Source organism: Macaca nemestrina, chromosome 8, assembly GCF_043159975.1.
Source record: "Macaca nemestrina isolate mMacNem1 chromosome 8, mMacNem.hap1, whole genome shotgun sequence".
In the NCBI taxonomy this organism is placed as follows: Eukaryota; Metazoa; Chordata; class Mammalia; order Primates; family Cercopithecidae; genus Macaca; species Macaca nemestrina.
Genome location: NC_092132.1, coordinates 80,515,579 through 80,542,043, shown reverse-complemented (window position 1 = coordinate 80,542,043; position 26,465 = coordinate 80,515,579). Strand labels below are relative to the sequence as shown.

The 26,465-nt window shown below is 38.9% G+C and overlaps 1 protein-coding gene across 2 annotated transcripts in view; it reads right to left on the bottom strand.

Annotated features, from left to right (window-relative positions):
- The window catches only part of CYP7B1 (cytochrome P450 family 7 subfamily B member 1), a 202,667-nt gene that overhangs the window by 159,439 nt on the left and 16,763 nt on the right, over positions 1–26,465 (bottom strand). Inside the window, exons 1-2 of one of the 2 annotated variants that reach the window (XM_071068172.1) lie at positions 12,852–13,812; positions 11,786–11,849 (exon numbers count right to left, since the gene is read on the bottom strand). The exons of the other annotated variant lie outside the window; for it this stretch is intronic. Coding sequence (XP_070924273.1) covers positions 11,786–11,849; positions 12,852–12,939 — 152 coding nt within the window. The 5' untranslated portion in view covers positions 12,940–13,812. Of the gene's footprint in view, positions 1–11,785; positions 11,850–12,851; positions 13,813–26,465 lie in introns of those variants that run through there. 2 annotated transcript variants of the gene reach the window in all.

The window sequence follows — 26,465 nt, the reverse complement described above, 5'->3', positions numbered from 1 at the left end:
CCCCCAGGCTGGAGGGCAATGACACGATCTCAGCTCACTGCAACCTCTGCCTCCCAGGTTCTAGCGATTCTCCTGCCTCAGCCTCCAGAGTAGCTGGGATTACAGGTGCTCGCCACCACGCCTGGCTAATTTTTATATTTTTAGCAGAGACGTGGTTTCACCAGGTTGGTCAGGCTGGAGACCGGCAAATTTTTTCTGTACAGAGCTGGATAGTAAATATTTTAAACTTATGGAACAAGAGGCAAAATCAGTTATATTATATAGATATTTATACAACAAGAGGGGGACAACATTTCCACATATTTGTCATTGATGAAATTGAAAATATAAGAATAATTTAGTACAATTTTTTGGTAATACAGGTCTACTAATGGAAAGAATGAAATTATTTTTGGGGAGTCAACATTTTACTTAATTGAAGTTCTAAGTTAGTGTTCTCAATCATCAAATCAGTTGCAAATATTTACCTGTAAAAATCATTCCTAGCTTGTACACCAAAGAAAAAGAGGTACAAGTGGTAGGCTGGCTTTGATCTGCTGACTGTAGTCTGCTGAGCCCTACTCCAAGCAGTTACATCATTCGCCCACCTGTGTGCTTTACACCAGGAGGTTTTGCAGCAGGTAACCAGAGAAAGAAGTGTCTGGCTTCCATGGTAGTGCCCATGGTCTGTAATTTGACTTCATGTCCAACTTTTAACTCTTTTCCCTCATTTCCTCCCCTCTAGTTCTTAATGGAATGAACTCTTTCTTGGTCTTCAATGTGGAGGCAGTTTGGGTTTTATGTCGAATGAGATGACTTTGGAGTTTCAGAAGAGCTCTGTCCTTCAAACATGAAGTTGACTGACTAATGAAATGTCTTTAATGGGGTACACATTTTAATTTCACAGTTAGACAAACATGTCAACATGCAAATACATCCAGAAAGAGAATACATTGACAAGATCCTTCACATTAAGGTAGAAATAAACATTCAAACATTTTCTAAGCTCAGGGTTTGTTTTGGAAGCAGAATTTCTAGGTGCCAGGATAGAAAGAACTATCAAAGAGTAGAGGAAAGAACCAGAATGGGGGCTTGCCAGCTTTCCATACTGCTGTCATGTGGCAAACCACAGAAAGAACAAGGCACGGCGAGAAGATTCTGCTAAATGCTGAGAAAACAGAAATGTTGAAACCATGCCCCTGCCCGCTAGCATCTCACAATCTGCTTCAGTGTAGCCTCTGCATTATAAAATTTAGTTTGGAAGGGACCTTAGAGATCATAAAATCCACATCTTTATTTCATAAATGAGAAAACTGAGACTCAAAGAAGTTGACACTAATTTTCTTTGGAACTTTGGACATGCTGTTTAATCTTTATGTTTCTGATCGCCAGAGAAAATGTGACCTTCAAGCACTTATGGAAAATAACAGTGCATTTTCTAAGAACTTTCAACTTCAGTTTGTGCTTACCCAGACGGTTTAAAGATTTATGGGTTTAGAAACACATTTCTGAGTCAGACGTGCAGTGGGGATTTCCAGCACTTATTGTGGAGACCAGCCAGGTCTCCAGTTGACTCACTTGGAGGATGTTGACAAGCCTGAGTCCCAAAAGTGAGTTCATTTTGTAGAGTCCTAGGGTGAGAGCTCAAGCATTGGCCAAACAAGAGGAAGCCCTTCTGGTTTTGCCAGTCAACCAACCAGCAGAGTGAAAGAATATGGGCTTAGGAATCAGCCGCAGGCATGTTTGAGTTTCAGCTCAACTGCTCTGTAGGAGCAGTCTCAGGCAATTCAGTTTGGCTTCCTACACTTGGTTTCCTCTGTGCAAGGCAGAGGACTAATACCAACTACAATCATGTGGCTAGGATTGAATGAGGTCATGAACTTAGAGTCTGTCACAGAGACTGGCACATAACAGGTATTCCATAAAATAGGACTATTAATACCCAACTGCTTATGCTTTTATACATTGATATTATATGCCCAAATTTCTCATAGAAAAAGGATAGTGAAAGGGAAAGTTCAGAAATTAGTTAAGTCTGAAGGCATGAGTATTTCCCGAGCATGTGTACAGCCTTTATAAGGTTCATGGAGACTCCCAGGCCTACAGTTGCTACAGAGATCAACAATGGTCAGTGTCCTATGCGGCACCACTTCAAGATCATCTCAGGCCCAGTTCTTACATTAGCCACCATGGCACTAACCAAGTTCAGCACAGGCTTTTACCAGCTTCACTCAGGTGCAACTTGGCAGTACCTCACCTCTGATCTGCACTGCTGGCTTCTTGCTTTCTGCCTCTGGGCTTCTTTGATACTACAGCGTGGGACACTCCAATAAAACCCTGAATACTCACACATGTGACACTGGATAGTGTGGAGGAGTTAACACCCACAGAACTGCCTTCATCCAATATGGGGTGGGAACCTGTGCATGCATGCTTCTTGCCCATTTGATCCTCCCATGGGGACAGTTCTCAGAAACATTCCATGAAGCTTCTCAGACAGTCACACCAGATACTAAGTGCAAGTAGGGGCCACCTCCATAACACACCTTTGGACTGGTTTCTTTCCCTCCTTCCCTATCCTTTGCTCATGTTCCCTAGAGTCTCATTCCCAATTAAACTACCTATGCACAAGCCTCTGCTTCAGGCTCAGGCTCCACTTTCAGGGGAATGCAGGCTAAGATACCACCTATTCCTATGGTTACCTAGAAGAAAAGGCCTGCAGTGAATAAAGGGGCAGTAGAGTCCAGTGCTCCATTATGGAGGAAAAATAAATGGTTGGAGTGCTGTCTCCTCTCCTCACTCCATTAACAAAGGTCACTGGCTGAATGAGATGCTCTTTCCCAGCAAGCCCAGACACAGCCTCAGAATCCTTCTCTCCACTACTGCAGACAATCTCCATCAGCTGACCAAAGTTAATCCTTAAGATAAAATTCATTTGCAACCTTGGGTCCAAGGGGTCGGATTCAAGTCTCAAACAGTTATTAGCTATGTGACTTTGAAAGATCTTTCCTAACTTTTCTGAGCCTCGGTTTTCTCATCTATCAAACAGAGATAATAATTTGTTTCACATTGTTTCTAAGAATATTTAACATTCTTTAAATTTATTTAATATTTAATAACACCATATACTAAAGCACCTAGCCAGATCTTTGGCATATAGGAAATAATAAATGTAATTTTATTCTCCCTTTTTTATTTTAAAATGCAAGGAGCAGGGAAAGAGCATACACAGTAACTCATTGCATAAACTTGGCAGGTTAACCTCTATCTTAAGATGTTACATCTGTAAAAAGGATAAAATTCATACCTCGCATTCTTCACTGTGGTAGGGATCAGATGGAATAACGTATGAACCAGAGTACTGTTTCAATAGTAATATTAGGATTATTGTTGTATTTCAAACGAAAAATTCTAAGGACTACTGAGGCTACGAAATCAGTATTGCCCAGCTAAAAAAGGCCAAGTCCTTAGTCCCTGCTCCTTCTGTCAGACTGCTTCCCATCTGGGACATTCAGACCATTTTAACCACCATCTACAGTATGACAAACTCGAAGTGATTGTGTTGATGACCAAGAAGTTCACCAAACACCATGGAGTCCTGCTGCACTGTGAGAAAAGGAAGGAGGAAGGAGGTAAATAACTCTTAAGATGGACTTCCTACTCTGATCAGCTCTAAATCAATGATTCAGGAATTAGCTATAGAAATACGAATCTGCTGTAGCTCGCCAGGATGAAAGATGTATTCTTAAACGTGGCAAACTAGTGATTACATCAGAGTAGAAACATTACAGCTGATGGCAGAGCTACATACAGGACAAAATGCAAGAGGTCATCCATCTGCTAATTTCTGAGTTAATAAATCCTCCCTCTACACCGAAGTCTAGTCCCTGAAACAATTCTGTCATCACTTTTCTCACTTTTAATGGATAGACTTACTGATGTTTATGATTACTTACATTTCTAAATATCTATACTTCTTATACTATTTAGCAATAATAAATTCCCATGTGTTCCCCTCTGTTGACTGCACAAGAAATGAACCGAAAATCAAAAGAATGGCCAGCAAGAAAGAATAGCAATATGTCAAATTACAAGAACTAGCAAACAAAGAACCTGATAAATTATTTTTTAAAATATGAAGAATGATCAAACTATGATATGAATTTGGGCTGTTAGACTTTTAAGAAAATGAAAATTCAGACCTAGAATGGGTCATTGAGATCATGGAATACAAAATTCTTTATTTCACAGATAAGAACACTGAAGCTCAGAGTGGTTAAGCCATTTACATGAAGGTCAGGCAGCTAATTAGTGAGAAAGATATTGCTGCTTGAAAGTCCAGAGATTTGAACCCAGCTCTCCAAATTTATTTTAAAACGTTCTTTCCACTCAATCACAGCTGCACATCATGGGTAACATGGATTGTTTTAGAAAAAAACTATGTAAAAGTTAAAACAGGAGTTCACCATTTTATTTTCAGTTTTTTGAACCTAAGAGAGGATCAATATTTCAGAGAATATATTATACAACTTTTATAATTAAAATGTAGATATAAGATTTTTGAAGTAATAATTCATAATCAAAATTGCTTTAACATAAAAATAGAATCATGGGCCAATAGAATAAAAACCCAGAAGTAAACTCATGCATATATGATCAGCTAATCTTCAACAATATTGCCAAGAACACACAATGGGGAGACAATGGTCTCTTCAATAAATGGTGTTGGTAAACCTGTATATTTCTGTGCAAAAGAAATTAAAGCCTTATCTTACACTATACACAAAAATCAACTCAAAATAGATTAAATACTCAAACACAAGGCCTGAAAACCTCCTTGACATTGGTCTCAGCAATGATATTTTGGTTATGACACCAAAAGCATAGGCAACAAAAGCAAAAATAAGAAAGTGAGACCACATCAAACTAAAAAGCTTCTGTACAACGAAGGAACCATAACAAAATAAAAGGATCATTGAATGGAAGAAAATATTTGCAAAACATATTTGATAAAAGGTTAATATCTAAAATATATAAGGAACTCATATCACCCAATAGCAAAATTAAAATAACCCAATTAAAAATTGGGCAAAGGACTTTAACAGACATTTATATCAAAGACACAAAAATGGCCACCAGGTACATGAAAAGGTGGTTGACATCACCAATCATCCAAGAAATCTAAATCGAAGTCATGATGAGATATCACCTCACACCTGATAGAATGGCTATTATCAAAATATAAGAAATAACAAGTATTGATGAGGGTATGAAGAAGAGGGAACTCTTGTACACTGTTGGTGAGAACGTAAATTGATATAACCATTATGTAAAACAGTATGGAGGTTCCTAAAAAAATCAAAAATAGAGCTACCATATGATCCAGCACTCCCACTACTGTGTATATATCCAAAGGAAATAATATTAGCATCTTCAAAAGATATCTGCACTCCAATGTTCATTGTAGCATTATTCACAACAGACAAGATATGGAAATAACTTAAGTGTCTGTCAATGGATGAACACATAAAGAAATTACAATAGAATATTATTCAGCCTTTAAAAAGAAGAAAATATTGTCATTCACAAAAACATGAATGGACTTGGAGGACATTATGCTAAATGAAATAAGATAGACACAATAAAGCAAGCATTAGATGATATCACTTATATGTGGAATCGAAAAAGGTTGAACTTAGAGAAACAGAGAGTAGAATGGTAGTTGCTAAGGATTAGAAGGTGAGGAAAATGGGTAGATATTAGTTAAAGGGTACAAACATTCAGTTGTGAACGACTAAGTTCTAGAGATCAAATGTACAGCTTGGTAGCTATAATTAATAATAATATACTGTATATTTGAAATTTCCTAAATGACTAGATCTTAAACGATCTCATTGCAAAAAAAATTGTTAATGTGAACTGATGTATATGTTAATTAGCTTGGTTGTGAGAATAATTACATAAGATATACTCATATAATAACACCATGATAAACACCTTAAATATATACAATTTTTATTTACCAATTATATGTCAATAAAACTTGAGGGGGAGGGGAATGCCTTAAAATGAACACTCATTTCCTCAAAGGGATTAATAATATTTTAAAAATGTATATATACGTAAGCACAGATTTGTCACTAGGGAAGAAATGACTGGAAATTATCAAACTAGAAATTAGTCTAATCAGTTCTCAGAGTGCCGGACACATTCTTTGGGTAGAAAATCTGCCTGCTCTCTGCTGACCACCTAAAGCCCTACTTAGTGGCATGTGTTTTACACCAGAATGCACATAAACCAGAATATATTTAGGAGTTGGTCTATTTCTAGTCACACAAGTTTTGTTTCCTAAATAAGACTTCAGATTACCATTTGGGTTTGTTCCCCAAAATTTCAGCACTCCATATGGTTGAAGATGTAGTCCCATCTTCTTAACAAGACCTTGTGTGAACTGTGTACAGTACTGTCTTCAAACCGTTCGCTCCTATGCATATTCTATGGTGAGTAGAAATGCAAGGTTTACGAGAGAAGCAGGAAACGAAAAAGACAGGCATGTTCCAAAGTTGAAGTTCTGAACTGCTTTCCAAATTTTCAAATGTAAAAATGTCTTTAGTTTGCTAAAACTGTTATAAATGATAGCACAGAACATACACACTCAGCTTATGGAAAGTCACAGAATATAGTAATTATCCTAATTAGAGCCCAAAAACCTACCATAGTAGATTTTTTTTGGTGCACTAATATTATAGCTGTAATTTTATGTTATCTAAAATGATTATTTGTAAAGCTACATAAGCCTCATCTAAAATGATTATCTGTAAAGCTACATAAGTTTAATACTGATGTATTACAATTATTTTTGATATCAGGATAAAACTACCTGTTCATGAATGATCGTATTGATTTTCTCTTCTCACTTGTCTCCAGTTACAGGTGTAATCCCCAATATTACTTATATTAACAACTAGCACCCATTTTAAAATTTCTGTAGTGCTGATAATTTACATGCAAGAAAATTAAGGCAATGAGTTATCAATACTTGGGTTGAATCAGTTTGAGAAACTAAAATACACATAGGTAAAAAAAAAATAGGTTACTTCACTAAGTTTTAATAATGCATTGGAAAACGTGGTTTAATGATGCAATGACCTGGGGCTACCAACCATTTGTAATAGCACAATCTACACAGTATTATATATATTTCAATAGCTCACATCCCTCTTGAAAGAAAATCATTTTTCATGGCTATTATTCACATAAAAGTTCAAAGCCCTCCAATCAGCTTTTACATAACAGTTTTATGGATTTATCTTCAGAACAAAATTAACCAAAAGACCCTGTAGTAGTTTTCCTTCCAGCATATCTTGTCTGCCTATTTTATTATTCATTGTAAAACTATTATTCATTGTTAAAAAAAGTATACTTTTTTTTTCAGATGTTTCTAATCAGTAGATAAATAGGCACACATAGTACCCAAAAATCTAAAACAGAGAAGTTGAATAAAAAAGTGTTATTTACGGGCAACCCCCTTCAGGCCCCCTCCTACTGTATGGGAGCTCTGTTTTCACTCTATTAAATCTTGCAACTGCACACTCTTCTCATCCATGTTTGTTACGGCTGGAGCTGAGCTTTTGCTCGCCCTCCACCGGGGCTGTTTGCCACTGTTGCAGACCTGCTGCTGACTTGACCTCCACCGCTGTTGCCAACCCACTGCTGACTTCCACCCCTCCAGATCCAGCAGGGTGTCCGCTGCGCTCCTGATCCAGCGAGGCGCCCACTGCCGCTCCTGATCAGGTTAAAGGCTTGCCATTGTTCCTGCACGGCTAAGGGCCCATGTTCGTCCCAATCGAGCTGAACACCAGTCACTGGGTTCCACAGTTCTCTTCTGTGACCCACAGTTTCTGACAGAGCTGTAACACTCACCGCATGGCTTAAGGTTCCATTCCTTGGAATCCATGAGGCCAAGAACCCCAGGTCAGAGAACAAAAGGCTTGCCACCAATCTTGGGAGCAACCCGCCACCATCTTGGGAGCTCTAAGAACAAAGACCCGCCAGTAACATTTGGTGGCCTCATACAGGGATTCTCCAAAGCGGTGAGTAATATCAGAACACTTTTGCTTGCTATTCTGTCCTATCCTTCCTTAGAATTAGAGGAAAATACCAAGAACCTGTTGGCTGGTTAAAAACAATTAGCATGGCTGCCAGACTTAAGACTCACATGTGAGGCTGTCTGGGGAAGGGCTTTCTAACAACCTCCAACCCTTCTGGGTTGGAAGAGTTGGTCTGCCTGAAATCAAATTCCACTTTCAGATTTTCTGGGGAAGCCGAGGGCCCGACTAGAGGCAGAAAGCTGTTGTCCCAAACTCCCAGCATTAGCCAGCTGAGATCATGGCACAGCCAGAAGTCTCTACTCAATGGTCACCCATGTGTGCGCCCCAACCTTTCCTTCTGACCCATAACTCCTGGGTCCCGACTACCACTTTCTTGAAAGTGTAGCCCCAAATTTCTACTTACCTCTGAATCTACTTCCTCCGATCCCTGCCTCCTAGGTACTAATGGTTTAGACTTTCATTTCCTCTAGCAAGTTGTATCTCCAAAGGGATCTAAGGAAGCTCTATGCTGTGTCCTTAGGCATCTAGGCTATGAACCCAGGGAGTCTTGTCCCTGGTGTCCCTCCCAATTTAGGTATACAGCTCTCGACAAGGGCAGTTATTTGGGACCCATTCCCCACCACCCTTGCCAGGGCCCCAAGTTTGTAAACAGCTAGGAAGATTGCTCTCCCATTGTGTAAGATGCTCTCCTCCCCCAATTTCTACCGAGCTTCCCTGGCGCCCCCCCCCCCCACACCACCCCCGGCCCAGCACCACAATACAACCTCCAAGCCTTGACTCCTTGGTCAGGGCCTTAGAACTGGTAACCCAGTACTTTAACAACTGGAACTGGGTCTATGACAACATAATAGATCAGTATGAAAGCGAATTGAGTAAGTCAGAGGCAGAGAGAGAGAGAGAGAGAGAGAGAGAGAAGGGAAAGAGAGGCAGAGAGAAAGAAAGAAAGAGAAAGAAAAAACAGTGTGCCCTATTCCTTTAAAAGCCAGGATAAATTTAAAACCTATAATTGATAATTGAAGGTCTTCTCCACGACCCTATAACATTCCAATACTACCTTGTTGTTAGTGTAAACAAGTGCATAGCCTGAAAACACTGAGACCACTGACAACCCGGAGCCTTCCTATCAAAAATCCTTAACCCAGTAACCCGTGGATGACCCAAATGCATTCAAACTGTAGCAGCAACTGCTTTGCTAACAGAAGAAAGTAGAAAAATAACCTTAAGAGGAAAACTCATTGTGAGCACACCTCACCAGTTCAGAACTATCCTAAGTCAAAAAGCAAAAAGGTAGCTTACTAATTCAAAAATCTAAAAGTATAGGGTAATTCTGTTAGAAAAAGGTGATTTAATATTAACCACTGAAAATTCCCTTAACCCAGCAGATTTCCTAACAGGGGATTTAAATCTTAATTACCACACAAAGTTCCGACCAGACCTAGGAGGAACTCCCTTCAGGACAGGACGGGGATAGATGGTTCCTCCCAGATGACTGAGGAAAAACCACAATGGATATTCAGTAATTGATAGGGAAACTCTTGTAGAAGCAGAATTAGGAAAATTGCCCAGTAATTGGTCTGCTGAAACGTGCGAGCTTTTTGTACTCAGCCAAGCTTAAAGTACTTGCAGAATCAAAAAAAAAAAAAAAAAAAAAATCTATACCAATTCTAGGTTAATTTGGACTAAACAAGGTCTTATTAATAGCAAAGGATAATTGAAATCCCAAATTTACAAGGTTTTCAACAAAAGTCAAGTTTGCTAAAAGTTAGCAGTGTAACGTGTATTATCCTAAATTCTAATCTTGCGGCCTTAGACAGTCTAGTCCACAGATATAAAGGAAGTTCACTTTGGAAAAAATGGTTATCATCTTTAAAAAAAAGCTCTATCTCAATCCTGACTCAAAAGGTTACCTACACCCCTGCTGAAATGAATTTGCATAAGAACTGTTGTTTATGGGAACGCATCTTGATGGGACAACTGGGCTGTTATGAAATACTCAGGAACCCAGCCCAGCTCTAGGACTCACCCCTGAGCACAAAGGCAATGTTGGGCACACTGGTAAAGGACCACTAGAATCCAGCAGCCCAGACCCCTTTCTTTGTGGTCAAGAAAGGGTGCAGGACTGCTACATCAGTGAGCATAACTAATCTGATAAGCAGAGGTCCATGGGTGCTTACACAACCTGGAAAGGAATAAGCATTAGGACCATACAAGATGCTCTAGGACTAATGCTCATCGGAAAATGACTAGGGGTGCTGGCATCCCTATGTTCTTTTTTCAGATGGGAAACGTTCCCCCCAAGGCAAAAACGCCCCTAAGATGTATTCTGGAGAATTCGGCCCAGTCAGAGAGCATGTACCTTTTTCCCTCTCAGACTTGAAGCAAATTAAAATAGATCTAGGTAAATTCTCAGATAACCCTGATGGCTATATTGATGTTTTACAAGGGTTAGTTAGGACAATCCTTTGGTCTGACATGGAGAGATACAATGTTACTGCTAGATCAGACACTAACCCCAAATGAGAGAAGTGCCTCCATAACTGCAGCCCCGAGAGTTTGGCAATCTCTGGTATCTCAGTCAGGTCAATGATAGGATGACAACAGAGGAAAAAGAACAATTCCCCAGAGGCCAGCAGGCAGTTCCCAGTGTAACCGTCTTTGGGACACAGAATCAGAACATGGAGATTGGTGCTGCAGACATTTGCTAACTCGCGTGTTAGAAGGACAAAGGAAAACTAGGAAGAAGCCTATAAATTATTCAATGATGTCCACTATAACACAGGGAAAAGGAAGAAAATCCTACTGCCTTTCCGGAGAGACTAAGGGAGGCATTGAGGAAGCATACCTCTCTGTCACCTGACTCTATTGAAGGCCAACTAATCTTAAAGGGTAAGTTTATCACTCAGTCAGTTGCAGACATTAGAAAAAACTTCAAAAGTCCACCTTAGGCCTGGAGCAAAACATAGAAACCCTATTGAACTTGGCAACCTTGGTTTTTCATAATAGAGATCAGGAGGAGCAGGCAGACTGGAACAAACGGGATAAAAAAAAAAAAAAAAAGGAAGGGGCCACTGCTTTAGTCATGGCCCTCAGGCAAGCGGACTTTGGAGGCTCTGGAATGGGAAAAGGCTGATATCGAATGCCTAATAGGGCTTGCTTCCAGTGCGGTCTACAGGACACTTTAAAAAAGATTGTCCAAATAGAAATAAGCCGCCCCCTCGTCCATGCCCCTTATGTCAAGGGAATCACTGGAAGGTCCACTGCCCCAGGGGATGAAGGTCCTCTGAGTCAGAAGCCACTAACCAGATGATTCAGCAGCAGGACTGAGGGTGCCCAGGGCAAGTGCCAGCCCACGCCATCACCTTCATGGAGCCCCGGTTATGCTTGACCATTGAGGGCCAGGAAGTTAACTGTCTCCTGGACGCAGCCTTCTCAGTCTTATTCTCCTATCCCGGACAACTGTCCTCCAGATCTGTCACTATCCGAGGGGTCCTAGGACAGCCAGTCACTAGATACTTCTTCCAGCCACTAAGTTGTGACTGGGCAATCTTACTCTTTTCACATGCTTTTCTAATTATGCCTGAAAGCCCCACTCCTTTGTTAGGGAGAGACACCCTAGCAAAAGCAGAGGCCATTATACACTAGAATTAGGAGAAGGAAAACGGGTAAATATATATACAGACTCTAAGTATGCTTACCTAGTCCTCCATGCCCACGCAGCAATATGGAGAGAAAGGGAATTCCTAACTTCCAAGGGAACACCTGTCAAACATCAGGAAGCCATTAGGAGATTATTATTGGCAGTACAGAAACCTAAAGAAGTGGCAGTCTTACACTGCCGGGGTCATCAGAAAGGAAAAGGAAGGGAAATAGAAGGGAACCTCCAAGCAGATATTGAAGCCAAAAGAGCCGCAAGGTGGGATCCTCCATTAGAAATGCATATAGACGGACCCCTAGTATGGGGTAATCCCCTCTGGGAAACCAAGCCCCAGTACTCAGCAGAAGAAATAGAATGGGGAACCTCACAAGGACATAGTTTCCTCCCCTCAGGATGGCTAGCCACCGAAGAATGAAAAACACTTTTGCCTGCAGCTAACCAATGGAAATTTAAAAACCTTTCACCAAGGCTTTCACTTAGGCACTGATAGCACCCATCAGATGGCCAAATCATTACTTAGTGGGCCAGACCTTTTCAAAACTATCAAGCAGATAGTCAGGGCCTATGAAGTATGCCAAAGAAATAATCCCCTGCACTTCAGGCCACACATTTCAATCCCTGTATCTTTAACCTCTTTGTTAAGTTTGTCTCTTCCAGAATCAAAGCTGTAAAACTACAAATGGTTTTTCAAATGAACTCTAGATGCAGTCCATGACTAAGATCTACCGCGGACCCCTGGACCGGACTGCTTTGCCATGCTCCGATGTTAATTACATTGAAGGCACCCCTCCCGAGGAAATCTCAACTGCACAACCCCTACTACACCCCAGTTCAGCAGGAAGCAGTTAAGAGCGGTCATCGGCCAACCTCCCCAACAGCACTTGGGTTTTCCTGTAGAGAGGGGGGACTGAGAGACAGGCCTGGCTGGATTTCCTAGGCCGACTAAGAATCCCTAAGCCTAGCTGGGGAAGGTGGACCACACCTACCTTTAAATATGGGGCTTGTAACTCAGCTCATACCCGACCAATCGGGTAGTAAAGAGGGCACACTAAAATACAAATTAGGCTAAAAGCAGGAGGTAAAGAAATAATCAAATCATATATCACCTGAGAGCACAGAGGGAGGGACGATGATCGGGATATAAACCCAGGCATTCAAGCAGGGAGCGGCAATCCCCTTTGGGTCCCCTCCCATTGTATGGGAGCTCTGTTTTCACTCTATTAAATCTTGCAACTGCAACAACAACAAAAAAATGTGTTATTTACATTTCAGAGAGCAATTCTTTAGTAATTTGCTCTTCTGATGCATTTTCAATATTTAGTTTGTTTAAAAAATTGATTTTTTAAACCTTTTCCTGTAATAATTTTCTGAGAGGCTGCTTTTTAAAGTCACATTTGACTTATAATTGATAAACAATCATTGAGTTATTCATATATAATGAGAGAAAGAAAGACAGACCATTCACTTAGAGCTATCTGTGCACATGAAACTCTACTAAGCACTTAACATCTTCTGTTTCATTTATACCTCAGGTCAAACAATGACATAAGTCTTATTGTGTCCAATTTACTTATGTGGCCCACAGCAGCAAAGCAGCTTATCTAAGATTATATGGTGGTAGGTGGCTAAGCTTTAATTCAAAGGTTTTCCCAATTTTAGGCAACAAACAAATGTCTGACTTGACCATTTAAAAACTAAGCCAAACCACAACAGACTAAAATAAAACAAAGCCCTCAATAAAAGAATCACCTACCTTTCAGTGGCTCTAACTTCCTGGTGGGCTTTCCAACATAAACTGCAAACTCTATGAGTTTGTTGCACAGGATTATTATCTACACATCAGTTTTTTTAAGGATCACCCACCCCATCATACATTTTCACAACAAATATTATGCATATTAAATTTTAAAATATTGTGTGTAATGCCCATGACCATAACACTCTGTTAAAAATGTTCTTCTGAGACAAATTATTGTTAAATTATCACAATCATTAGTTGCAGACAATTGAGCAAAACAAAATAAATGCATTACACATTTTGATATATTACTATTAAACCTAAAAAGTAAAATTTATTGGAATTTAATCTCATAATGAGATCTATGGAAGGGGATGGCACCATGCCTTGATGGAAAACATTATAACAAACACAAATATTTGACTCTCTACTTTTTTCTCCCCAACCAAGAGACTTTTATACCTTGAAACAATAGTAAGATTCAATGAGAGTTGGAATATTGTGAAAGATGAAGTAGGAAAGGCTCCTTGGCACACGAGCATGTTTTGGGGCTATCAATGTTAGAAAAAAAAAGTTAATAAAGTCTATAAAAGTTGAGAGCCCAAAACCTGATTACCTTCACCCTATCCTCTGTATATCCTCCCAGGGAAGCAACCCAATTTTGTATTCCATTTTTTTCTAAAGACTTTTTTTTACCCCATCCTAAGCCTCCATGCCCAATTAAATTTTAATTGTTTGACCTTCCACAAAAAGAGTTAAATATTAACACTTGAATGTACTCCATCCATTATACTTCACAGCAATGCCATCTGCTGTCATGTGGTTCAGCATCCATACTTTCTGCATTTCCAGCCTTTCCTTTTGTTCCTCCAAGGAAAATTGATCGCTTTCTCCTCCCTCAAATGTAATCTTCACCCACACCCCCACCTTCATTCCCCCCATCCCACTGAGCACACACCTGAAAATCTATTCTTCCTAAAGACTGAGATCCACTTCATTCTCCAAACAGTGGGTCAAGTACCACCACCTTCAAGCCTTCGCAGAACAATACAGGGACAACAGTACGGGACAACTCCTTCCTTTCTGAAGTCCAGCAAGTCCCAATGTTCTTACCATCCCTCTTTATCTCATCTTTATTGTTAATAGTCTCATTTGTGTGTGTGTGTGTGTGTGTGTGTGTGTATGCATGTGTGTGAATGTCCTCAGTTTCACCACAATGCATCCCTAAAACCCATATTGGGAAGCAGATTGTCATCAAGCCCATCTACTGCTCCAATGTAGTACCATGCACTACTCCAAGAACATGGAGGGATACATAAATCATACATGAGACCAACAGTGTGCCATAAAACCAAATAGAACACCTCTAAATCTCAAAAAACTAATCTGGAAAACAATTAAACTATAGTTAAGCCATAAAGTTTCAGAGTTGGAATAGATCTTAGAGTTCCCAGAAAAGCCCCTGATTTTACAGATGGGGACTTTAAAGCATAAAGAGGGTGAGGAACTTGTCTTCAATCTCAGAGCTGAGATATGATGGAGATGGAACTCAAGCACAGCTCTGTTGACAGGCAGACCAAAGCTCTTTCCAGTATATTCTCTGCCCTGTTATAAATAGCTATTAAAAGGGGCATACTTTACACACTGATTATTTAAGGACACTTAATATGCAATAAAGTATTCATCTGCCATAAAAATAAAACTACTGAACAATAAATCAAAAACCAATATACCCACCATAATAAACATTAAACAAACAACACAAATAAAAACCCAAAGATGAGCTCCTTGAGAGTGGCAGCCATTCCTTGGTGCTCAAGGGTACCTGGCACACCAGAGTTACACACATTGGGTGGATGAACGCACAGTCCATGTGCCGACCTCATTAGGCTCTCCCCACAGCTAGTTGCTAGAGCTATAAAATCCATCCAGGGGAAATCTAAACACGCTTTCCCTTCCCCATATATATCCCCATATATATCCCATATATATCCCAAATATTAGTTGATCATTTAGTTCAAAGATTAATTTGCAGCATCTAAAAATTGATGCTGTCACTAAAGAACTTAGTTGATGGGTTTAGAACTATAGTTCTAAACATATGGGGAGTTTTGAAAACAACTTCCTCAATCTTCACTAATTGAATCAGAATCTCAAGAGTGGGATATGGGCTATGGGCATTTTTTTTTTTTTTTCTTTTAGACAGAGTCTTGCTCTGTCTCCAGGCTGGAGTGCAGTGGCACGATCTCAGCTCACTGCAACCTCTGCCTCCTGGGTTCAAGTGATTCTCCTGCCTCAGCCTCCCAAGTAGCTGGGACTACAGATGCATGCCACCATGCCCAGCTAATCTTTTGTATTTTTAGTAGAGACAGGGTTATTCACCATATTAGCCAGGATGGTCTCGATCTCCTGACCTCATGATCCGCCCACCTCGGCCTCTCAAAGTGCTGGGATTACAGTCGTGAGCCACTGTGCCCGGCCTCATTCTTTTTAAAAATGTACATGCTTTAATAATACTTCTGATACACTGTGAACATTGAGTTGTTTGGAGTCTACACATTTTGTCAGTTAAGTTCTCACTTCTTTTTTTCTTTATATTTTCTGCCAAATTGATAGAGTTCTTCAGCTTCGAATAACAGAAACTCAACCCACACTAATTTACGCACAAAGAAATTACACACATAACTAAGGTCAGGAGTAAAACTAAAACTGGCCTCAGGAGCAGGGGTCGATGCCCTCAGGGGTCTTTTGATCCCTCCACCTATTCTGAGTCCCTCTTCCATGTGATGTAGTCTCTTGCTTGTTTCCCAGCTTAAATTCCATGGCCAATCATCATACTCACTCCCTGGCTCGCTCTCTCAACTGTGTTGTCCATCTCATTCTACATGGAGCTCATAGACAAAACCATAACTCCATTAGCACCATCCTCTGCCTGCTCCATACTTTGCCCATGCAGCTGAACATGTATGGAGAGAAACATACAATCTTGCTGGTAGGTGTCACTTAAAATTAATGACCACAAACCTGGGGTGATCCTGCATCCTGTCCAGCAATCTTACCACATTCCCTACTCCATTCACTCATCCACCTTCCTGGGCAACTAATACACACCTTCCCTTCCTTCCCCAAACTCCTAAGACCTCATCACACACATTCGCTCTCATAAAATGACCTTGCTTCCTATTTTATAAGAAAATTGAAGTAATCTGAAGAGAATTTTTACAGACTCTCAGCACCACCATCATCCACCAACTAGCTATGCACACACCATGCCTCCCTTTACTATCTTTTTCTGTGAAGGAAATAATCCATGCCTCTGCCTAAACCCAACCCTCCTCTCATATGCAAGATCCCATCTCTGATGGCTTGGCATATATTCATCCACTTGTCTGGGTCACATTGCCCAGATATTTGGTTAAACCTTAGTCTGGATATTTCTGCAAGGGTGTTTTGGATGAAATCAACTGTTAGCTCCATGGACTTTGAGTAGGACAGATTGTCCTCTAGAGTGTGAGCCAGCCACAGTCAATCAGTTGAAAACCTGAATAGAACAGAAGTTCCAGGAGCAGAAAATAATCCTGTAGTCAATGGCCTTGAGACTTGAACTGCTGCACTAACTCTTCTCTGAGTCTCCAGTGCTCTGCCTCACCCTGCAGATTTTGGACCTGCCAGCCTCAATAATCATGTGAGCCAATTTCTTACAATTTCCTTGTGCACACACAGGCATACACACACACACACACACACACACACACACACACACACATCCTGTTGGTTCTGTTTCTCTAGAACCTACTTACAGGTGTCTGGCTTCTACCCTGTCTACTGCACACTGTTTCAGAACAAAAATCAAATTACCCGACTCCTCTCTTCCTATTCCTTCAATGGATCCCCATTTCATTAGGAATAAAAACCAAGTCTCACAATGGTCCGATTTTCAGTAACTTTGTACTTCCTTCACTTCACTCCCACAACACTGGTCTCCTTACCATTTGTCAGGGACATGAGGCAACCCATCTTACTGTCCTTGCACTGGCTATACCCTCTGATTGGAATACTTTCTCCACTGATATCCCACCTCCTCCTTCTCACTTTGTCCAATTATTTGCTCAAATATTACTTTCTCAGTGAGAGCTAATCTCACTACCACCCTACGTAAAGTTACCACCAGTGCCACTTCCAGAACTCCAGATCCCTCTTACCCTGCTATATTTTTTCCACTGTGCATATCACTGCCTATATGATAATCTATATATTTATTGTGCTTTAAAATTAATATATGCTTATAATGTGAGCTCCATAAGTGCAGATACTTTTTGTCTGTTTTGTTCTCTGGTATTTTCCAAGCATCTAAAACAGTGCCTTGTATATATTTGAAATTCAATAAATTTTATCGAATGAATGAATAAATGATGACGGTTTTCAGCTATATTCTCTGTTTTTTCTGCTCATCAGCTTCAATTTCTTCTAATATACACTTGCTTCTCTTTAGATAGGGCAAATAGCTGCAAGCTATTCCCAGGCTCATATATTTACAGCTTCAGTATCGCAGGTAAATGGGATCTTCCCTAACAATTGCAGTTTGAAAAAATCCAAAGTAAAATATTTTTATGTCACATGCCTACTCTTCAGCTTTCTAATGTGCATGTTTACAACTGCAAACGATAACAGTACACAGGGTATCCCATAAACACTGTACCTTCAAAATGTTCAACAAAGTAGGCTTATTCTGTTAGCCCCAAACCTCATCTTCTTATACAGTCTCTGTCTTGTTGAATAACCCAGTGCCTCAGTCCATTTTCTGTTGCTATAACAGAATACCACAGACTGTGTTACTTAAAAAGAAAAGAAGTTTATTAATCTCACAGTTCTGGAGGCTGAGAATTCCAAGAGCATGGCAATGGCATCTGGTGAGGGCCTTCTTGCTCTGTCATAACATGGTGGAGGGCATCACATGGCAAGAAGGCAAAAGCAAGAAAGCCAGAGAGAGCTCACTTTTATAACAAAGCCACTCTGACAATAATGAACCCACTCCCATGGCAGTGACATTCATCCACTCATGAGGCCACAGCCCTAATTAATCTATTAATCCATTCATGAGGACAGATGCAACATTAAGTCATATGTGAGGGAAGTGGGATTAAGTTTCTAACACATGACGTTTTGGGGGACACATTCAAACCATAGCACCTAGTACAGTCCTTCATATCAGAAGCCTAGTTCATCCTTATACCCTCCCTCTCTCCCACCCTTTTCCCACATCCAGTCCAACACCAAGTCCAGTAATTCTGACTCCTAAGAATTTCTCCAATGTAGCTCAATTATCAACAATTGTTTTACTGTGGCTTATCACTATCCTGATTACCTAGCACACCATGTAATGGAATTGCAGGATTATTTACATACCTCTATAGATTTAGGGTTCTTTGAGGACAGGAACTGACTTTCATCTCTATGTAACCAGTAGCTAACAAAGCATGTATATAGTAGGTAGCCAATAAACACTTGTTGACTTGAACTGAAAGGAATACACAAATGGAAAGACTAATAGATTAGAAAGCTGGATATTGGGGTGTCAACAGTCCCTTTCTTTTGCCTTAGTGATTGTTGGAAAAGTCATGTCAATAGGCACAGTTGCTACTAGTAGCCTTAACTCTCCTCCTAGTGCAAGTCACAACTTTAGGGGATCAAGTTAAAAAAAAAAAAAAAACTACGTATAAACACTGACAAACCTTGAATTTGTTAAGCAATCTTGAATTAATAGAACACATAAATGTGAACATTGGAAGATGGGTATAAACAGGTCCCATATTTATACATGTCTTCCTAACTCAGTTATAACCTCCTTAGTGGCAGAATTCGGAGGTTATTATCATTTCTACTTGCCTCAGGGTTTCCCATTGCAGGAGTTCAGTAAGTATTTACTGAATAGCACATATCTGCTTTCCTTCAAGGGTCTGTGCAATAAAACCTTTCCAAAATCAACTGCGTCCAAAACTTCTTCTATCATCAGAGGTAAAATAACTTGTGAGAAGTCTTACCTCAAGTAAGTAAGGGTGCTAGTATTCAAACACCTCCTTAACTCTGATTCTAAAGCCCTGCTCTTTAGCACTCTGCCATATCTTGACCTGACACATTGCAAACAAGTATAAATATAGATGGTCAAATACTTCACCTTCTCTGTTTCCTTTCTGTCACAAGAGTTTCATCCAAATTGTTTTTACAAATGGTTTTCTTGTCTCTGAACTGAGTTCCAATCTGATTTGAGTTCTTGTGTCTCTGATTTAGAGCTCCAAATATCCTTAGTAAGTAAATGGCATTAAAAAAACCACTTATTCTAATTATCTGAAATAGCATTGCTCCAATCTTCAGATATGAGATGTTTCTCATGGCCTGAACTCACCCTGGGATTCAGCATCCTGTGATCCTGATACAGTGAGTCTTGAAACTACTGTTCTTATTTGACAGGCAGTCTAAGAGTAATTCTCAACAACCACCTTAGCTCCAATTAATATGGAGCCATGACTCATATTCCTTATAGTAAACTGTGTATTCTCAGGTTTCTCGGCATATTGTGAACTAATAATGACTATAAAGAAAATAGTCCACAGGCTCTGTTTTCCATGTTATGATTGGGCATTGATTTTATTTAAGCATAGTTCTTTCCTTAGTCACTAATGTTATTATTTGTTGATGACCTACAATGTGCCAGACATTTTTCTAGGTGCTGAGGACACAGAGATGAGTAAAAAATAGACCTTGATTATCATATTAGTTGCTGACATATCAGCCAGAGAATATATATTAACTGATAATTATAATACATTGTGATGTGAATTCTGACATGCTGCAGGAACCTAGGGGAGGAGATAGTGAACTCTGTTTAGGGGAGAGCTGAGAAAATTCCACAGAGGTAGAGCATTTATGCTGAAAAGAAGGGTACCATCATGAAGTCAGAAAAAGGCATGGTGTGTTTGAGAACAGGCACATTTCACACAGCAGAAATGTATGTGATTTGTGGGGGTGGTCAATGTATAGTAATGTCCTTGTGGAATCATATCATTCCCAAATGATGATCTGGTTCAGCTTCTTCATTTACAGATGAGAAAACTGAGCCTTACAGAAAGTTAGTGACAAATGTTGTCATGCCATTTCTTCTGCTGTGGGTGCTCCATTAATGCTTACTTCATAAACAGCATGGTCCTACCTATTCTCTTTCAATAAGGAGAGAATTAGTTATTTTACTGACCTGGTTGTAACTGTAGCATTCCAGTGAAGGCTTGTTAACAGTAGTTCGAAGAGGAAAGTGCTCACTGCCATTGATGCTTCTTTATTTGATCTTACCAATGTTTCACAGACCCTGCAAAAAGTATGCTCCTGACAGAGCCAAAATTCTGGTCCTTTTCTAAAGTCATCCTTTGACAGAAATGCTGTCTCTGTGTGTTTCTTGCTTGTCTTTCCTTTTGTTGATAATTATCTGTTCTAAAGAAGGAGGTCGGTTTGCAATCGAATCTATGCATATCCTAAATACAATTACAAAACTTTAAGTTGCTGACAAATAAAGAACAACCAATTTTTCAGGATTAAATAATCTAGCATTATTATCAATTTGTCACACACAGGGCATGAGATGTCCCACAAATTTGATCATCCTAAAATACTTATAAACCTTCTTGCCCTATCGTATAAACACAGCACTTGAGACAATTCAATCATGTGTTCCTTTTTATAAGAAACTAATAAACATGAAATGAGGAGAGGCATTACTCAGATGTGCTTTAGCAAGTGGTGGGGTTTAGGATATGCTCCCCCACAATATGGCAGCATGGCATTTGAGAAAACAGTAGAAGCAGGAAGGTCACTCTCATCTTCCCCTCCTTCCTTCTCCCCTGAAGCAGGTCGTAAGACCTAGCTGCCCTTTCTCTAAAGGAGGTCGTAAGACTTTAATTCCAAAGATACTCTCCCTCTACCCAGAGGAAAGGAACAACCTTATCCTCAAAGACACAGAGATGCCAAGAAGAATCTGAACAGTTTGCAAATTGCCCTCCAATTTAGATAATACCTCCTTGGTTCAATCATACTTTTGCACAATTGTCTACTCTTCATCAAACTTGTCAGAAAGATACATAGATTTTCCTGTTCCTTTGGGTCTTTATTTCTGAAGGGTCCTGTGTCACATCAAACTTATGCTAAATAAATGTGTGTGCTTTTCTCTTGTTAATATATCTTTTGTTATTGGGATCTCAGCCATGAGCTTAGCAATAGATGAGGAAAGACATCTTCTCTATTATAGATCCGTCATGTAAAAACCAAACCCAGGTAGGGTCATTTTGTAAAAAAAAAAAAAAAAAAAAAAAAAAAAAAAAAAAAAAAAAAATTAGAAGTGATTAAATATAAAAAGTGAATAAGCATAATTAGTGAAGACACGAAGGGTAAGATGGAATTTTTGGCATATAACATGAACACTATTTACAGAGCTGCTACCCAGAAATTTCATATCAATAGCACTTACGCTATTTAATGCAACACTTTATTTCTCCGCTAAAAAAATATGCTCAAGCCTCGGCTAGGAAATTAACGACTTAAGTTTTTTCCCTATTTTTGTCTGATTAAGTAGTTGAAAACAATATTCAATGTAGCATAAAGGAATGCAGGTCAACTTGAGCCCTAAAATGAATAAAATCTGAGTAGCAAAATACGGCGTAGCATGGACCACTTATGGACCATTTATTATTTATTGATGCAAAAGAAACAGCCCGAATCACACTGTCATTCAACATTATTACATAGACCCTAGGAATGTTGTGAAATCTTATCTTCTGCACCTTTCTTTACTAGTTAGAACATCTTACCCATGGAATAAGTTAGAAAAACTATGTAATGGCCATGTTATCTATAACCCAAAGACTCCATCCACCTGCAGTGGGTTTCATCTCCAAGTCTCTGCTTCTGAAAACTCAAAGAGCCAAATTGTATGGTAACTCTAGAGACTAAAATAAGCAGGGCAAATTCCATAAATGGATATTGAGAATTTCAATATAGGAAAAAAACACTGATTTGAATCAATTTCTGTAAAAAAATTTACAAAGACTTTATTTTTGGATTCTCTTAGAAAGTAAGAGTCAGTTTAACTTTAAAATATGTCTTCTTTTTAAAATTGTGTGTATTATGCCATGTACTATTGCCTGCAAATACATCAGAGTCATAAATGCTTTGGTCAAAAGTCTTTACCCTTCTTCAGTTGACTGGTGATTTCATATGTTCTAGGAATATTTTTATCTTTTGGCACGACACTCTACACCATATGGTACGACACACTGAGAAGCAAAAAGGGTAGAACTAGTTTGAAATATATATATATATATATGTATACACACATATATTTATACATGTGTGTATATATGTATATGTATATATACATATACATACATATACACGCACATATACATGCATGTAAGTGAAAGAATTTGGATGTATGACTGCAAAGAAATATAAGGACAAAGGTTTTGCATTCTGTATTCGGTGCTAAGGTTCTTTGCCCATGTGAAAAAGGTCATTCAAAATCCAAAACAAGATTAAAAGTTCGCTATAGACCTGAAAGCAACAAGAGACATATCAGGAACCACTGTTTTGCTACATAAAGTAATATTTGAACTGTCTGTAACACTTTCTCATTCAATATTTAATGCTGCTTCTCTAAGTGCAATAGTAACTGCAGCGATGACACATGCAACAGCTTGCATAATCCATTTAGGAAGGATTGTTAAGATGAGAAACACACTAAACTGTCTATAATTAATTCCCAGTGGGTGAAAATATCCTTCCCCTTTGATTCCAGGTTCCTTCAATCTGGTTTTACTTTTGAAAACAATCTTGAAGCAAATTTTACAAGTTTTCAGAACGACTGAGATGTGACTTTTGCCTGGCTACTCTACCCTTGTGTCACAAGGCAGCTTCCTGCATCTTCTCTACTGCCTTCCATTACATCTGACGTAGGGCAGTCTAGGCACACAGTAGACCCCAAACCTCTATTAAGCCAGTAAGCAAGTGGATGTAATAGCCAGTAAATGGGATAGAGAAAAAAAAGGCATTTGCCAATGCGGACCGTCAAGTGTGGCTTTCACACAATCTAGTGCAAGAGGGAGACAGCAGATCATTTTTGCCTGCTTTGTTCTTAGGCTTAATATATTCTTTTTAAAAAGTCCAAATGTGTGTAATTGTGTATATTCATATCATACTTACATTTCTTCTAGCAATGCTTAAAATGTACTAGCTCTTAATATTTTCATTTTTAGTAAAGGGGGAGTGCAAATGTCAGAATATTGTTGTAAGAGAGATTGAAAAAGAATAAGAAAAAGGAAAAAACTGTTAAGAAGTTTGAAGTCAAACATTGTGAGTTTGAACTGCATCACATTTGAAACATTATTTAAATAAAACTTACTTTCAACCTCTATAAAATGAGGAAAGTTACCATAAGAGGATTCAATAAAATTCAATACAATAGTGAATATAAGACACTTTCCTCTATGTATAATCAGCTCATAGACAACTCTCAAAAGTGTTGGCCATCCTTATTATAAGTCAAAATCAATTCCATAATACTATACACTTACTATAAAAAATATAAAAAGGAACCAACAATATTGGAGTAGCCAATGCTAAAGCGGTATCTGCTTATTATCCAGAGAATTCCTTTACATTCTAGCCCTAAAGGACAGCATTACTGAAATACAACACTACAACACTAAGTTTTCCATGCCAGTGACCTGACAGTAAGCCTCTTGCCTTCCTGAGATAAGATAATTTGAGTATTCATAGTTCTAAGATACAGCTAATAAAAAGCACTGCTTTCACCTGGACAACTTTGGTTTTTCAAACAGAAAACTAGTCTTTTAAATGGTTTACGAGCTCTCATCCTACCACTACTTGTTTCAAGTGTACTAAGAACCAAATGTGTGTAATTCTATGTGATTACCAAAAACAGGCTCAGCACTTTCACGAAGGAGTTCCCATTTGTTAAATAACACTATCTACATATGCCAGGAAATGGAATCTTAAGCACAGTTATACAAATCCAGAACCTAAACCTGAAAGTCTAGTACCTAAACCTAAATATGTATTGTTATACATAATTTTAAACTGAATTTTCAGAAGAGGAATGTTAGAGGTCATCTACACTCCAATTACTGTGTGCAGTTAGGTTTATGTGAAACAAGTCGTTACACTAATATGTTCTCCATTTATAAAATATTCACAATTAGGTAAGCACTTGCTAATGAAATCTTCAGTTTTTAATGGAACAGCAGAAAATGTGGTTTTGTAACATTAGGTTTCAATTTGTATGCAGTTTGTATTTTTGATATCAATATCTAGAACTCTAAAATATTCATAATGGAAAAAGATAACAATTACTGTACCAAACTATTTATTCATTCATTCACCCTTCATTCTTCTAACAAATATCCACTGAGAATCTACTCAGTGCCAGATATTATGCTAGGTGCTAAAACTAAAGTAAAGCTTCTAAAGTTTCTTCTTTATTAATGTCAACTATTTAGGATGAAGTTACAAGGAGAAATGACAATGAATTTAAATCCTGTTATGGGTATACTTTTGTTAGAATTTCTATTAATTTTTATATTAAGCAATTACAGACTTAATTAATCCTTTCCACTTACCTGTAGAAAAAAAGGATCCCATCCCAAATACTTCTACATTGAAAAAAATGCCAAATCCATAAAAAATGAGCAATTCAGCTATAAAAATGCATGATATAATAGATGTCACCTTCTCTTACTCAGCAAAGTAGCTTTCTATAATTTTATCCGTTGCCTTTCACAGAACAGTAACCTGGAGTAGTTTCAATGGGATTTTACTTTGTATAAAGCACAAAAACCTTCTCCTACAAGAAGTTGTTAATTTTTCCTCTGCAGATGATGGCTCTCTCTATTATTTTTGGGAAATCGGTGAAGTACAACTTCCATTCCCTTAGATCCCTTCAAATTCTCAGAGTCAAGCTCAGCTTTCTCCTCCAGGCTGCAGGCAACCATAAGTAGGTATGCACCAGGTCTGGGCAAGAAAAAATCTCCTAACCAAATCATATCTGAGTCTCAATACCTTCAACATCTGACTTATTTTCAAAACAATTTTTAAAATTCATTGAGTTGCTAGATTTATAACTAACATTCAAAACTTACTTGTGAATCTATGGGTAAGGAACACAGAAATCAATACTAATCTGTGACCCCATGATAATCTGTAAAATCTGAGACCCAAAATTCTCAAATGATGATGTATTAGCACAGCGGCAAAGGCACTGAGTATTTATTACAGAATGTTCACTTTCCATCCTGCTCCTCATAAGCAACTAGAAAAGTCCACCAAGGTCCAATCTCCCAATCTTTTTCACCCTTTGAACCTCCTTGCAAGAGGCAGTGTAGTTTGATGCAAAGAACATGGGGAATATGGCCATTACAATAGTTTTCTAAGAATGCTGTAACAAATTACCACAAATTTAGGGGCTTAAATAGCAAAAGTTTATTATTATTTTTTTTTTACAGTTCTATGGGCCAGAGGCCATGGGCCTCATTGGGCTAAAATCACAGTATTGGCAGGGCAGGTATGGCTGAATTCCTTTCTGGAAGCTCCAGGGAAAACTCTTGTTTCTTTGCCTTTTCCAACTTCCAAAGGCTGCCTGCATTCTTTGGCTCAGGGACTAATTCATCCACCATCCATCTTCAAAGTCAGCAAAAGTCAAGTATTTCTCAAATCATATAACTCTGACCTCCTTTTTCTGCCTCCTGTTTCCAGTTTTAATAATCCTGATTCCACTGGGCCCTCTCAAAAACTGCAAGATAATCCCCTATTTTAAGGTCAGCTGACTAGCAACCTTCATTCCTTCTGCAACCTTAATTCCCCTTTGCCATGTAGCCTACCATATTCATAGGTTCTGAAGATTAGAATATGGCTATCTCTGGGGCTG